Source organism: Falco rusticolus, chromosome 4, assembly GCF_015220075.1.
Source record: "Falco rusticolus isolate bFalRus1 chromosome 4, bFalRus1.pri, whole genome shotgun sequence".
NCBI classification, from domain to species: domain Eukaryota; kingdom Metazoa; phylum Chordata; class Aves; order Falconiformes; family Falconidae; genus Falco; species Falco rusticolus.
The window spans coordinates 96,939,513-96,956,556 of record NC_051190.1 but is presented as its reverse complement, the minus strand read 5'-3'; the positions used below and the strand labels follow the sequence as shown (position 1 = coordinate 96,956,556).

General features: G+C 36.3%; 1 protein-coding gene across 3 annotated transcripts in view; it reads left to right on the top strand.

Moving 5' to 3' along the window:
* The window catches only part of LARS2 (leucyl-tRNA synthetase 2, mitochondrial), an 88,567-nt gene that overhangs the window by 17,339 nt on the left and 54,184 nt on the right, over positions 1 to 17,044 (top strand). For 2 of the 3 annotated variants that reach the window (XM_037384956.1, XM_037384957.1), the window contains exons 5-7: positions 122 to 182; positions 8,051 to 8,140; positions 12,285 to 12,428. In XM_037384956.1, the coding sequence (XP_037240853.1) occupies positions 122 to 182; positions 8,051 to 8,140; positions 12,285 to 12,428 (295 nt within the window). The remainder of the gene's footprint in view (positions 1 to 121; positions 183 to 8,050; positions 8,141 to 12,284; positions 12,429 to 17,044) is intronic. The other variant, XM_037384958.1, reaches the window with a different exon arrangement.

The following is a 17,044-nucleotide window of genomic DNA, read 5'->3' as shown; positions in this document are numbered from 1 at the left end:
TAGTGTTTAGAGGTTAACTAGTGCTTTTGATTTTTCAGAACTTTATAAGCACCTGATTTTAAATGTGGTCACATGATAGAAATATTTAAAGTTAGTTTTGTTGTTTTTTTTTTTTTTTCAGTAATATTCAACACATGAGGGAACAGTTTGATACACTAGGTCTGTCTTTTACATGGGAAAGGGTAAGCTTTTCTTTTTTAAAGGATGCTGCTGTATTTTGTTGTACAATGGAACACTGGAAAACATGGAATTTCACTGTTTTATTTATGACAATATAGAATTCTTAGAAAGTGACCGGTTTAAGTTGTTCAAATATAAAGTCAAGCTTGTCTCACGCTTTTTATTGATTTCTCTCACTTTTGACATACTGATGTCTGATAATCTCAAAGTTTGGGAGAATCTTTTCTTTAAAGTAATTTCAGTTTTGCATTTGGATTTTTCTCTCTGCTTTTTCAGCTATTTCAAAGTAGCAATTTTCTGTGTTAGAAGATATGCAGTAGTCTAAATAGATACTTATGAAACAGCATGCCTTTGTGTTAATGTATATATGTTTTGAGGAGTGCTTTTTCCAGTGTGTATGATTTTACAATATACTCAAAGTTTTAAAGCTAGTAACTTGAAATGGTGTTTTGGTTATTCTATATTTGAAGCACAAGCCTGTATTTTCATAGGTGTTCATATCATGACCATTTTAGAAAATAGAAGTTTTATTTAAAACACTAATGCTTGAGAATCAGGTGTTCACCTTGAAAACCTTACCAAACCCGATTAGACATAAGCTAATGTCATTTTCAAGATTAAAAAGAAATTAATATTTGAAGCAATTGTAAGTTTGTTGCATTTACTAGTGAATCAAAGTCAGTCACTACCTTTGTATTCTCAGCGATAACTGTTACTTATCACCTTAATATGATTCTGAATAGGGTGATGGAGATGCTAATCTTGGATTTTTATAGCAGCATTGTAGGCCTGAAAAGGAAAAGAATTAGTTTTCTGGCAGTCTGAGACCTGCCATCTGTTTTCTTTAATCTTGAAGGTGAAAGTTTTTATGTGTATGGCTTGCATCTAAAAAAATATATTTTGCCCATGTCATATATGTGGCAAGAATTTTCAGTATAAGCCTTTTGAGCAAGATTGTAGTTCTCTTGGTAGCCAAAAAGGTGCTTTGAAAATAAAAGATTTATTGTGGAAGGTTCACTGCACAGATTTTTGACAAATATTTTCTTATATTTAAAACTGTTGGTATCTCACAGATTTTTTGTATGTGTAATACAGCAGTGCTTCAAAACAGTGAAATCATGTGTGTAGGCCCTATTATGGAACACAGGAGAGCTGAATGTTGCAGATTGCCTTTCAAGAAAATTGAGAAAATTCACACTTAGATATTGACTTTTGTTTAACCTTTCCATTTTGAAGAAGAGGTGGAGAACTGGCTGTACTGGAAACCATGGCAAGAAATACAAGTACACAGGGAAATGTCATTTGTCATTTCTGTGCCTGTTCTTTGAGGCTTACCTTCACTTCTGTTGTAAACCATGTTTTGGTTAATGGACTTCCAGAAGTCTCTGAATACTTGTGGAAAGGGCTTTGATACACTGCAACTATGTTCATTTGAACAGTTGTGTGATTGAAATGCTTTAGAATGCTCTAGGGGTGCATAGTTTGTGGTTTTGAAAGGTAAGATTTTAAAACAGCTAAGAAGTTTTCCTCAAAACCACAATGAATTTTGGAGTTCTCAGTCTGTACTTTAAGTTAAGTTTTATTTTACTTGGAAAGCCTGCTTTATTAACTGTAGTAGGAGTGACCTGAACAGTAACCATTAGAAATAGATACGTTTATACATTTAAAAAAATGTATGATGCCTGAAATACATCTCTATGACATGATTTCCAAATGCACAGCTATTTGAGCTAGCCATGAAAGACCTGCCTTTGGAAGGAGAATAGCTAAGCTCTAGCAGAGTCTATTTTCCAGGCTGATAAAGCCTGCTTCTCTGCAAGGCTAATTAGGCTAGGCAGAGCATCTTACTGCCTCAGCTGTGCTGCTTCTGGGCTAGCTCCAGCGTCTTTGCACAGTAATGCACTGCGCTGTGCAGGTACTTACCTTAAAAGTGAGCTCTTTGAGGTAAGGAATAGATTTTTTATTATTCCATAGTTGTATGGCAGTAAATCAGTGGCTTACAAAATACTGTGACAATGCAAACAAACCCACTAGCGTTAGTGACTCCTATGAAAAATGCAAGAAAAACACTTTTTATGTGGGTTAGTCTAATTAACCAAGACTAGTATAGAAAACAGAAATTTGTTTTTTATTTGATTTCATTGGTGTGGCTTAAATGTGCTTCTTCATTGTGCTAGAGCACAGTATTTGACAAATATATGCTGGAGGAAACCCATTCCCCTACCTTAGGTCCCTATTTTAGTGTGCAGAGAATTGCCTTTTTAAGGTACGAACCTTTTATGTTAATGTCCTCTGTGGCGGGCTTAGAGTATATGCCTAGATGATGTGAAGGAAAATTAAGTAAACTTTACCATTTTACAAATGTTAAAGGGGAAAAAGCATGGGAAAATAATAAAAAAGTACATTTTGAATACCTAGGGCATTTAGCTGTACTAAAGAAGCTGACTTCTTATAAAGTCATATCTGACATTCAAGAAAGTCCTGACCAGGAGGATGAAGGCTAGCTGTAATTTTATTGCTTGGTAAAATTATTATGAACAAAACCCAGTGCACCTGGGATACTAGAAATTTCCTTATATTTATCTGAGGTTTTTTCATCATTCTCTCTGTCTTGCAAATCAAAATGTAAAAGTATTTTTACATTGTAGCAGTCAGTGAAATTACTTAACCAGTAAGGCACCACAAATAAGGCATTATTAAAAGCTAATTCGAATATTTCAGAGAACCAGGTTACAAAGACACTTGAAAATTAGTGTAAGCAAACTAAAAATGTAATTAAATGCATAAAATAGCTCTGTAAGTACTTTGCTTTAGGGCCGTTTTGAATACTAATAGTGATCTGATATTTTTTTCCTGAAACATATAGGTACTTTAATTGCCTCAAGTAATAAATGTTGTATTTTTAAATCACTTTGAAAATGGGGTGGTTTGGGGAGAGATTTTTAGAAAACAGTGAGAGAGATCATTTCTATTCTGAACATTTATGTTTGTTAGATCCAGGATTAAAAAGCTGCAGTTTAGCATGGAAGAAATGTCTCTGAGAGACTTTAAAAACACCTGGAGAATAATAATTAAAAAAAACCCACTGTAATTTGGACATTCCTGGTGATCAGGTTTCCCCAAAATACCATCCCAGACAGCGCAGCAAACTGCCTGCCACTTCTTTTAGACATGAGCTTCACAGGAATTAGGCAATATAATTTTCAAAGATTCCTATCGTCAGCAATAAGGGATGGAGAACGTGTAACATTTTTTCTTTTCTTTTGCTCAGGAGTACCATCAGACTGAATGCATGCTCCCAGTAAGCCATCAGTTCACCACTGTGTTACCCCGATCTGTAACTTTCTTCTAGAAGGTAGCTTATTCTGCCAACATTTTTTAGTCTTTTCAGTTCGTGCATTCCAAGTGACATGATCTTTTGCTTAAGAGTAATGTTCCCCTTCTGCTCTGTACATTTAAAAAAATTAAATCTTTGGTAGATTTTCTTTGTGCAGATATTTTTCTGTTTAGCTTTGAAGTTGTCATTCTTGTGTACTGCCTGAGCATGCATAAAACTGTAATAGTAGTTAGAGCATTACCTATTAAATTTTATTTTTATCCACATATCACTGATAATCAGTCACCCCACTTGTAATTAAATAAAAAAAGAAACCGTTGATGCAGGGCTATTTTTTTTGCAGGAAAGATATTCATGCTCTAAAAGGTAAGCATTGCATGATGTTTTTATTTGTAGCTAATGGAGCATGAAACTAAGGGCCTTTGAAATACAGATATTCAAATGAATTTAGAAATGTAGCTTGGTCTGGCTCTAAACCTCTGAAAATCAAATAATTATACTTCTGGATGAGGTGCTACCTGCCCCGTAATACCAACATAGGCAAATAATAAAGACTCTTTAATCTTCCCAAACAGTTTGAAAAACATCTGTTCAGAATTTTTCTCCTTAGCACCTTTTTAATAAATATCAAATGCAACATGTCTGTCTTCAGGATAGTGTAAGACTGCTAAAAATAAAATAATCAATAATAAAGTAGGAATTACTTATGTCCTGTCTAGTTATGTGTTATTCAGAAAGCCTGATGGATCTTACATTAAAAAAAACACTTTTGTGCAGCCTGTGTTACTTTTATTTAAAAAGAAAATAGCTATGAAAATAGCTTGAAAATGTAACCTTCTTCCTAAAAAAACCAAACAACAAAAACCCCTCAGTTTTAAGGTCAGAGCTATATAATAGAAAGTTCTAAGAATGGAGCAGATTTAGAGCAAATAATGAGTTACAAAACAAGGTATTTAATAACCAGGGTTTTTTTTTTTAATTAATGAGCAAAATGTTCTATTTGGTCTGTTTGGGTTTTTTGTTTATCCAGGATTCTTTAGTGTTGGTTTTCCCATGGTTTTGGTAGCCAGAGGCAGGGGGGAGGGTATCAGATTTTTGTAATGATGAACAGCCCTTTAACCTTAACACGAACCAGTTGCTTCCCAAGTTACAGTGCTGTCCAATCTAAATTGTAGTACTGCTATTCAGTCTGTAACTGAGAATTTATTTGCAAAAATAAATGAGATACTAACCCCTCCGTCATGCTGTTTGTTAGGAACAGATTGCTGTGCTGCAATAAAGGGAATAAGCAAGGTAGTTTTTGGTAAGGTTAGGGGTCTTTCTCCTCTATACTTTGGCAATACCTGCTGTTTTTAAAAGCAGACCACTTTTAAAAGTTGTTTTAATTGTTTTAATGAATTAGTGTAATTCCTGTAGGAATAAGGAGCAGTAACAGTAACCAATGAGAAAGATGTGTTTTGGTGACAGTATCAAATACTCTTTGTAACTAGCAAACTGACAAAAGGGTAATGGAAAGAGGGAGATGCTGTCCTATTTCATATTACCTTCCGAAATGCTGGGGTGATAGGTTATCACTAAATCTCTATCTAATATCACTAAATAAAGTCACAGAGCACTGACGAGCACATGCAGTGGACAGCTGAGCAGCATATTTCACATTTGTAAAAGAGTTCTGATTTTTAGTATATATTTTATCTCTGGAGAAAATATGCTAATATCCCGTTACATATATTCACTGAACTGCTTTATAGTGCTGGGTGTTAGCTAGTGCTCAGCTCACAAATGAGAAGCAGAAAGTTACTTTTTTTGGCAGGGTGGAAGGGGTCCACGTGCTGTTTTGCAAATCCTTTTATAAACCTTTTTCTGTATTTCTGAGTTAAGTTCATTCTGTTAATGCATTGCAAATCTTTGTCATGCTCATAAAGTATAAATAGAAATGTTAACATCCACCTTAATTTAAGCGTGAGAGCAACCTAATGGAAACTTTTTACCACACTTTATTTATTTAATCAAGATCAGTAACTGGAATACATGGGAAATTATTTTTCACCGTAAGTCTTTGTGTGCTAAACAGTAGGAAAAAAACCAAAACAAGATTGGCGGGAGGTTTCTGGCTTGTTGTCAGCAGCTCATTTCACTTGGTAGTGATTTCATTTGCTTTTCTTCGTGAACTTTAAAAGTTACTTCAAACCTTCATGGTTATGAGGTTAAATGGTGAGCTTGAGTGATCTTTTTGCAGCTCAATGACCACGCAACCAATTTTTTCAGTGATAGTTTGCTGCATTTCTTTCTAAAATGTCTCAGTTTACAACTTGGAGGGAGCATGTACATGGGATTCTATTCCCAGGAGTTAGCTTGTTACCTTGCAGCTCAAGCTTGTGTGGCTTGTAGCTCAATCTAAACATGCTTGTTTAGATTGAGAATGTCATCTCTTTTTGTTTCAGTTAACACGCATCTGCCATTCAGGACCAAAAAGAAATATCTCAGTCCATTTTACCATTTTTATTTGACAGCTCACTTCTGTTGTCTTACCTGTTTGTCTGTTGCTCACGTAATTTTATATTGTACCCAAAGGGATTGTCTCTCTTCTTTTGTGTGCCTGATATTCCAGCGATGAAACTCCTTTGCCCGTAGTGGCATCACACTGGCAGAAGAACTGGTGTCACTGTGTGGAGAAGCAGGGGAGAGAAAAAGAAGGATGATTAAATGGATAGTGTTTAGTTGGGGAGATGGAAATCAGACTTCTGTCAAGTAGGGGTTTTTTCAGTGCAGAGCACAGGGATTTAATCAAGCAACTGTTTTTCATGAGTAAGTCTTCACATGCTGTGCTGAAAACTTGCCATTAAATGTCTCTTTCTGATCTTTAAAGCCTCTTATACACACTTTTGAGGCACATCTATTCAAAGGTCATATTAATTGTTCAAAGTAACGTTTCAGCACTGGAATATAAAGCTCAAAGCAGCTTTTCAGCACTGGAATGTAAAGTTGTAGAAAAAGAATAGAATTTTTATGTTAGAGTTTTTCAGATGTCATTTGAGTAGCAGATGATATTACTGAAGTTGTGTGTAGTGGGAAGCTTAGATGATAGGAAAGCCTGGGTAAAAGACATTTCACATTTGGAGCCATTTCACATGGTCAATAACTATTTGCAAATGGAATAAATTTTATCAGTGGCTTGCTGTCAACCCTGTAACTCTAAAGTTAAAGAGATGTTCTTGTTGATTTGAAGTTCGGTGTAAGAGTCATCTTCCACTTCAGTAAGTACAAACATGGTCAAACAGAAAACTTGTAGAAATGTTTCTTCTTTAAACAAGTGCAAGTTAAACAGGAAACTGTTGAGGAGGGAAACGTGATCTGTTTATTGTTATATATTTATGATGTAGTTAGAGCTTAAATACTGCGTGAGTGAGTTGTTTTTACTTTGGCCAAACTTTAAAATGCATGGGCGCAAGCATATGTGTTTCCATTGCACCTATGAAACCGCTGTGTTTGTGTAGAGAAAATTGGGAGTCTGTAATCACGTAATCCTTCAGTCACCTCTGCATATCAAGATGTTTATTAGAAGGGCAGCTTGTATTTTTAAGAACAAACATTTAAAATGTGTAACATTGTAAACAATTGATAAGTAAGTGTTTTTTTAATTATGTGAGTTCACTAAAAACTTAGAAAATGTAAGTTTTAAAAAAGCTCTTCATTACATTGTTATTTGCTGTTCTTCTCTGAACTCCCCATTACTCCTTCTTAGGTTGTCTTTTATTTTTATCTGTCTTTATTTCCCATTTAACAGTCCCCCTCGTTTGTGACTACTTTTATGACTCATTTTTTCCATACTTCAACCTAGAGCATTCCCCTAACTACAGCCGGCTTGCCTTTTAATAGGGTTGCTTACTTGATCTTTGATTGTGAGATAACCTTCGCAAGCCTTTCATCCTGAAGTTTAGGACCTTGCCCCATATTCTGTCGTGTCTGCCTCACGCTGTATCTGTCAACAGCTTTGGTTCCTCAGGGCGGTTCGGATGTCCTTCTGCATCTGCTGCTGCAGCTGTGAGCTCCTCTGGTCTGCTTGCTTCTCTGCAGCCAGCTCCCAGCTGCCTCTGAACAGCCAACAGGCTCTGCTCTCACTTTTCATTGCTGAGCAACAGTGGGATAGGCAACCTGGCTAATACAACTTCTTTGATATTCTACTTTTTCTGAGTTTTGCTTTTTCCCTGCTCAGGCAGCTGTGGTCATTTTTCTATTCATTTTCCATTCTTACATCTGTCAGCATTGATCTTACAGGGGATTTATATTCCATGTTTATAGGGAACTTTTCTTTGTGCATCAAACCCACACAAAGCCTATGTTCTCTGGTTTCATGTACAGGTGAATATCACTCATTATAAACATTACACAAGTAGGTTTTGTACATAAATACATAAACATGTATATTTTCTCTGTGGCATGTATTACACACTCCTGAGTTAATTGTTTAAGTTAAAATGCTGTAATAAAATACTAAGTATAGTTTCAGGAATTTTTATTTAATTTCTACAGGAAATAACCACTTGCTTACCAGAGTACTACAAATGGACACAATATTTCTTTCTTAAGCTTTTTGAAGCTGGGATAGTGTATCAAAAAGAGGTACGTACAAACTTTGACCTTGGATACTTGGCAGGTGCACTAATTCAAGTCACTGACGCCAGTGGCACATTTCTGGATTGTCCTTTCACATTCATTAAGTGGATTGTGCTCTATTAGTTTTAAATCAGTGCAAAATAGAAGGAATTTTATATGTAACTAAATTTTATATGTAACTAACTAACATGAATGGGTATTGTAGCAAGTCACATTAGAAATGTTTGTCAGTGATTTACATTGATGCGCAGGACCAGAATATAGCTGCTATTAGTTTATTTCAGAGCTTTAATATAGCATTTTCTAGATCTTGATTTCCCTCTCATGAAAACATACAAGGTAATGTGATCATTAGGAGTCTCTTCAGCAGTGAGATTATTTAACTGTATAACATTACTCTGATGCTGTGTCAGAACTGATAGGATAATTGGAGATTATGTGCATAACTGTCCAGTTCCTGGACCCTATTTGTGATCTGTACAATATTACAGAAGTATTAGGTGCTATAAGACTATCACAGCTGTTTATCAGTTAACAGTACCTTAAGAAATTACTGACCTTGGAATATTTTGTAAGTAACATGTATCAGGCTATCTGAGAAGGGAAGGGTTCGGTTAACTTCTTAAGCAGGAGGCGAAACAAAGATATTAAATGAGCTTCTAAAGAACTCTCTGAATACCCAACGCAACTCAGTTCCAAAATACCTGAACAGCTGCACCTAAACAAAGCTGCAATTTAGTGAATGTTTCTCACTTAGAATGGAAACTAAGATTTCTTAAATATGCTTTGACATTTCATTTGTATTCTACAGAAACCAGGAAACTCCATAGGATATAATTAGGGATGTACTCTAACTATTCTTTGAACCCAGAGAAAGGAGTTGATGGTGAAAGGTAGCATTTGGAATGGCAGGGTGTTACTGAGCAACTTCTGTTTTCATGCAAGGTGTATTCAGAGATTTTAAATGACAGCCAGCAAAAAGATTCGGTATTTGATGTGTCCTAACATGCTGGATTTGTGGGTTTTTTCCCATTTTTTCTCCTGTAATTATTTCTTGTGTTTGTAATAAAAAAAATCAAACTCTAGCTTTGCCATAACAAACTTACTTTATCTGTCAATTTGTTTGCTTGACAATTGATCCCAGGTGAATCTGAAAGCAGAAGGCTTGCTGCTTTGTTAGAAGCCATGATGATACACAAAACAAATTTTGCACACAGGCTCCAAGAACTGTGGGATCCTGGTGGTGTTTGGGTACCAGTGGTTGGATCTACTTCCCTCTTACAAGTCAAGGATCCGTTTAAGGACTTAAATCAGCATCTGTCAACCTGTAGGAGATATAATCTCTGGTGCATATGAACTGGTTGCTTTTTGACAGGGAGCAGATGGCAGAGGTATCCCATAACCCTGGGTCTCTTCAAACAGTCATATATACTTCAAGCATGCGTTTATCCCATGTTGTCAGTGTATCTGCAATATATGTTAGGTAGTGCTTTTGCACAGCTTGATGTCTCCTGTATTACAATTTCATTTTGGGTACAAGGAGATAATTCATATCCTCACTGTGGCAATAAGAATAATACATGCAGAGCATTAGCCTAGTTAACGTTCTGTTCCAGCAGCATGTGTGTCTGGCCAGAAATTACCCTGGTAGCGAGACACAGACTCAGTTTGTCTGGGAGCTGCAGTTATTGAGAATTAACAGTATTTGTCTGGGTGCTGCTGCATCCTTAGAGGGCATCTTTATTCACCTTAGCAAAATCCCCTCTCTTCTTCCTGCAGCACTGATCTAGTCAATATACTGTAGAGGTCATTGACCTGGCCTGGGTGTCTTACTGAGCTTGAGATTTATAGGTGCCTAGATTCCATTATTTTGATTAGATATCTGCAGTCTGTAGTCAAGCCATAGACACCAAACCTGGAGATAGATACTTATGTTACAGATACCTGAATTTAGACAAGATGAATCCTATCTTAAAAGCATATGGTCTACATTGGCGTAGTAAGATCTAAATAACTGGTGCACTCTATATGCTTTTGTACTGTGCTCTCTTTTTGTAGATGACATTTAGTGGCTTCCTGGGGCCGTAGTTTCAGAGGCTGTCATTGTCAAGAAATTGCCTGTGTGAGGTACAAGTAGGAACGAAGGATTTAATTTAATATCCAGGTTCTGGATATTCATCAAAAAGCTATGAGAGATGGAAGGAGCAAAATGCAACTTTAAAAATTCATGTACAAGACCTTTCAGCTACAGATTTCTTAAATGCATATTTATTTTGTTTTGCATGATTTATTTAGATAAATCTTCCTGTCATGACTCATGAGAACATATAATCCTAAATAATTACATAAATAATTTCAGTTAGCTTTTAAAATTTCCATCATAAAGTTGATCCAATGTCATGTAAATAGCAACAGGGTTTTTTTTCTCAACTTTGAGTCATAGCCAGTTTAATACAAGCATATGCTAATACTGCTTTATGCAACTGGCATTTTATTACTACTTAATATTATCTGATTTACGTCTCATTAGATGTTATTTTAACTTTGTAGTGCTGTGGGATTTTTTTCAGAATGTTGTAAATTAAAATTAATTTAGAACTGACTTCATAGTGTGTTCTGTCATTACTGAAGAAGTTGTGTTTTCTGAAAGTCTAGAAAACAGATCTGTAATAGTGGAATATATTGATTGCTTTTAATTTCCCAATGAATTTTCAGAAGCCTTTTATAAAAATCAGTCTGTTGTTGTTGGTAGGTAACAGATGAAATGTAGGCAGAGTGTAAAAAGTATAAATTCCAGTGACATACCAAATTCACTCAAGCTTCATTTGATGGTGTTTGTTCTTATCAAAGAATGACTTTCATTCATTTCATTATAATAAATTTTGTATAAATCAATATAAGTAATCAGATTTTGTGCACGCACACACATACACCAACACTGATAACAAAATCAGCAACAATATTCCTAAGGAAGAAGATCCATGCATCTGTCTTTGTGCTGTTCTCACTGTAAGATTTGTAAAATGGTTGTGATATTTACTATTTCTAAGAACACACAACATATTTAAAATTAAGCAATATCAGTTGATTGGAAACTAGTGCATTTCAGAAGGTGATCCGTGATAGATAAAATGTCAAGTGAATAATATGAGGGCAGTGACTGGTTTTTAGATTGGGATACTAAAGTTCTCCTCATACCCAAAGAATGCATTTGAAATTTTCAAATCATGTGTAATGTATTAGAATGCTATGGAGCTGAAGCTACTTTTTTTTCAGTCAGGCTGATTTAGCTTTGATTTAGCTCAAATATTAAATAACACTTGGAATAATGGTTTACTCTTCTTAATCGCTTTCATTATTTGTATTTTTCTTTTTCTTCCTGTTCATTTTTTCAAGTTAATGTCAAGCATTGAATACCACTTCTGGAAAGACAGTTAGGATTCTTTTGTAATTTTAGATCCTTTATGATAAACGATAGCAAAATTGTTAACGCTGTCAGGGGGTGAGTTTGATTTTTGCTCTTCCCCATCAGTATGTTATGCCTGGTATTTCAGTTAGCTCTCAAAAAACAAGGTTTGTAAAGTTGAACACAAACATTTATTTCACTTTAATTTTCTTTAATGTATTTGTTTCGGTAAGGAAAGATGATTCCAAAAGTAATTCACATTGACAGAAGTTATGTGCAGAAAATATCAAATCTTTCACATGAAATACTGTTGACCACTATAATACTTCTTTGTGGTTCAGTTCTCTCAAGTTGGAGGTCCTCGATGGTTCATGCCCCACAGTCAGACTCAACACTTTTGGATTAGTGGTGAACAGTTTTTAAGCATCAGACTATGTATTCTGCAGTATAGTCAATTGGAACACTTACCTATTTAATATTCAAGTGTCAGCCTATCCTCCTAACATGATCAATCAAGGCAAATGCTGCCAACTACATTCTTGGGTTTTTTGAGTTCTGAGAAGATGACTATTCAAAACATATTCAGTTGAGCCCCTGTTGCTAACCTAAATGAATGTTATAAAAATGTGGAAAACTCAGGGATCCAAGAAACGTTTCTGGATAATTCTTTTGGTGTTTAAAAAGTAAGATTCTGGTTTTGACATAGCTGCTGAAAATATTTTTTCTTCCTGCAACTGTTTTTAGGCCTTGGTTAATTGGGATCCAGTGGATCAGACTGTTCTAGCTAATGAGCAGGTGGATGACAATGGTTGCTCATGGCGTTCAGGAGCAAAAGTGGAACAGAAATACCTCACACAGTGGTTTATCAAAACAACTGCTTATGCAAAGGTATGAGAATACAGTTTTTTGAAATTGTGGTAGCACTTAAACGAGACAAGTTTTCATCCAGAAATACTCATCAAGCTGAATGTGGTCTTTTATATATGCATGTTTGTGTGATGTATAATTATATAATAATATATGTGATCTATCCCTGTGTATGTGTGTATATAAAAAATATCCCTGAAGTTTTTCTGTTGGCATTTTTAAAGAATTCTAAGTAATTGGTGTGAGATTAGTTTTGGAGAAATCAAAAAGCATAAATTAGAAGTGAATGAATGAATTCTGCATTCACACGTTGTCACCCCATATTTACCATCAAGTGCTTTTCTGTGTTTTAAGTGTACAGCTGTGCAATCTTTTGAACTAGAAATTTGTTCACCTAGTCAGCCTGTTGGACTGATGGGCATGGTATAAGCAGTGGGGGACAGCCTGTCACCTAGCATTCATTTCCACATGTCTGAACTATAGTTCTTTGTGACTAAGTACTCTTTTTTGAAGATTCATCTGGACCTTCTATTTTAGGTTACTTCATACTCTGCTCCATTATCTGTAATGTAAAAAAAAAAAAAATATTTTCAAGTTACTCAAATATCCTTTTGTGTTATGAGCTCAAATTTTGATTGTGATGGGACAATATAGCTTCCACACCTAGGAATTCTTCAGCAAAACTTTTGGCTTTATGCTTTCTGAGATTAAAGTATTGACTTCCTGTTGTGTCTGGGTGAAGTTCTTATTCCGTCCAAGTGTTCTGTGTATTGAGACTTCAAGTAAATATTGAGAAAGTTATTCCCAAGAAAATAGTAACAGTTCATCTTTGACCCTTTTCCTGAGCCTCAGAGAGATTCTTTCAAGGGACCAAAGTTCCACCATCATCCAGGGAGAAGAAATCCAGGTCTCACTCTAGGTCTGTTCATAATAAAGAGAAAAACTTTAGATATCCTGCCTGATGCTTTGATTCCTCATACTCAAAGAGAGTGCTTGAGATGCATGTTTTCTGATTGTTCTGCCAGTTCTGGCAGTAAAGAGGGAACATTTGCTATAGCTGAAGGAAAAATGGAGCATGTCTACACAATCACAAAATGATCACAATGTTCAGAGCTTTTTCTTGGTGCTCAAGTCGCTAGATCTCACAATCACCTTTGTGATGTTTCAGGGTCTGCCCCAACTCACTGTTTCCCCCAGTTTGAGGCTGGAGCTACACTGAAGTTTCTACCTTTACTGATACATCTTTTGTCTGTTGTCTCTACAAAGGTTGTAGGAAATAACGACTGGCATTTCTGGGCTGTATCCATGCTTGCACCAAATCACTGCTTTCTTATCTCCCTCTAAGAGAGGTGAATCAGCCTTAAATTTTTGCTCATAAAGACCAAAATGTAAGACTGAGGAGCTCTTCGGTAACCTTGAAAATACCTTTGGCTTACAGGATTATTACCTCTTGCTCAATATCCACCCTGCTTTAGGGAGGAGGATTTACCTTTTGTCTTTAGCCTCTGACCTAAGTAATGTTGTTACAGGAAAAGCATCAGCTCTTGGGATGATCACGTCTCCCACGTGTCATTCTGCAATAAGCAGGTTAGCTGATGACAGGAAGGAACTTGTGCCTCTACAACACCCCTCTCATCTTCCCCCCAAAGATGTCACCTCAGGAGACTACCATATCCCCTAACTACACAAACGGAAAAAGTGCAAACAGCCTCTTGTTCTTGAACATCTTAGTGGCATCATGAATGAGCGCTGCTTCTGCATTTCATTTTGGGGAGGAACTCAACAAAACCTTTAAGCATTACTGCAGAGGACAGTTGAGTACTCCACAGATCTCTGTAAAGGTTTCCCAAAATTTTGTTCTGTGCATGATTGATATTCTGTAGGGTCTATGCTAGCAGATACAACCAGGTTGATGAATGATGCCATGTTGCTCCCACCTCAAGTGCTTTGGCAAGCATTGCCTTCATGTGCTGTCACTTCTTGTACAGTGACAGATGCTACCAAGTATCAGCAGGTGGTTTGGATTTTCCTTTTTACCCACCCTCCACTGCACTGACTCCCATTTTTGTTGCTGTGGTTCTGGCACATTTTGAACAGTCTCACTCTGCTTCTTTTGGCAAGGGCTTTAAACATTTGGTTGTAGAAGGGGAAAAGAACTACTACCTCCCCCGCCCCTCCCCAAAACCTTCAAATAAGAATAAGCAAATAAGAATAACCAGGCTCTGCTATTCTAAGTCCAATATCTGATATGAGATGGATTTCATGCTTTGGAAGATTAAGATAAATAAATTCCCTTTTCGGTATTTATCTATTTCTTTCAAGTTGCAAGAAGCTAGATAACATAGCAGGTTGTATCTTTACTTTCTGAAGAGGACTGGTTTGGCCATACAGCTCTGAGTGGCCTATGAGCTGCAAGCCACGACTGAAGATTGTCCAAGTACTTCAGTCTCTTAGAGACTCTGTGCCCACACTGACGTAACCAGGAAGGTCTTGACAGAAGCCAAAGTATTTTGGCTCCTCTTGCTGAATATCTTAACTAATTATCCTCAAAACTCAACTTTGCACACATTTCTTCATTCCTTACAGTTGTCATCCCAGTACTTTTCAAAGAGTAGTAAGACATGAATCCCTTTCTAAATCTGTTTCTTTTGTATACTTTTTCTTTGCGTTCAGGTTGTTGACAGATGATCTGAATCCCTATCATCCTAAATAGCATAGTGTTGAACACCATGCTTACAGCAGTCACTCTTCCTCGCCTATTCTTCAAGCCTTCTTCCTCATTTCTTTACAAAATCCCTGGCCAGGAGGCCAGGCTTTATTGAGAGGAAGATGTTTATTTACCTTTATTTTTTTACAGAGGCTTATATCTTGGAGTGGAGGGTCCAGATTTTGCAGAGCTAGTCCTAGTAACTGTGGAGGATAGACACATCTCTTTAATTTTAAAAAGCTAAAGATTTTTAATCACTAATATAATTTTAGGATGATAACAGTGGTGACAATTCCTTCACTTTAGCAGAGGGAATAATTTCGTATCTCTTGATCTTGAAGACACTCACTTCCATAAAGATATTTTTCTAGATTACGTCAAGGACCCAAGCCACTACCAGTACAACTTCCTTTTCTTGAAACTCTTTGCCATTCAGAGACTTCAGATATTTGTGCTTCTAATGATAAACAAGTACAACAATTATGTTCTTTATGGATCTTGCTTTTCTTTTTCTTCAGTTGTTTGGGGCTCACCATGAATATGTGTATAGTACTATCTCTGTAATCATTCTCAGGCACCTGAAGGCTCAAGACGCTACAATAGAAGAGAGCATTTTTATTCAAGCTGGGCTTAGTTGGTGAAGGTTGTGTATGGTACTCCATATGCCAGACTCCTGTAAATGGGAAATCTGAGAGGACATTATAAAAATTATCTTTAATGGAACTGGGGATTTTAAATCAGCTTTTTTTTGGTCAACATTTTTTGCATTAAAAACCCAATAGAAATAGAGGTTCACCTTTCCAGAACTTGTCTGGCCCTGAGGTCTTCATTCTCCATATCTGAGTCAATTGCCTGTTGAACGTCCTATGTCCAGTTCTGCTTCTTTTGAACATGTCCAGAAGGTTAAGGCAAGATGGTGCCACATTAGCATGGTCAAAACCATTCTGATCCAAAGATCTATGTTTTCTGTCAGTAGCTTTTAGGTCTTTGAGCCATACTGCCAGAATTCATGTAAGAGCACACCTGGCCCTCTATTTCCTGTCTCATAGCTTGGACAAGTTCATGGACACAGAGCAGATACATTCCTTCCTTGTGCAAGGTGTTCTTACTAAGTTTGGGAAAAGGTAGAGCACTAAGTGGATCAGGCATTCAGTGAGTTCTGTGGCTAGATTTCTGTTATCCACTGAAGTTTCACTGCTTTTCATTTTGAAATTAAAAAAATGGGAGGCACTAAGAAGCTATCTGATAATAATTTAATCCATGCATTTTTTGGGGAAGATTTGTATTTTTTTCCCACTTGGGCTACTTCTAGACTTAGAGGGTTAGTATTCTTTAAGTGTGTTTTACTTCTCCCACTCATCTTTTTCCAGTGAGGCTTTAGTCTGCTTTTGGTATCTCATGGGGAAAGCCATTTGATTCTGGTCACCTTTTGGTTGCATCACCATGGGTTGCACCATTGATTTGGTCACCTTCAATGGAGACTGTTACTACTTCTGAAAAGTTTACAGAAATTCAAGACCAAATGCCAGAAAATTCCACCTTGTCCTTTTTCTGCAACAAGGCTCTCTGCAGATCTGTGCCCTATGACTTCCAGAAGTTATCCCGGAGTTTTCTTTAAGATGATATAGTGGGAAGGTATTGAATAAAAGCTTTCTTTCTAGTAAGTAACTCCTTTTCTGTGTGGCTTTGAGGAAAATGTAAATCTTTGTTTCATAACCATGTTTCATAGACAAGGTTCTATTTAAAGTACATTTAACGAATCTGCTATCCCTTAATTCTTCATGCAAATTACCAGCTAGCAATAGTGGCTGAATATATATGTATACAACTTAGTTTCTACTTGGAGCACCCACAAATTATTTTGTAGTAACTATTCAGCCTATTTATACTGCGTATTGATGATCTTTCTAGTCATCTGTGTTCGTCTCTT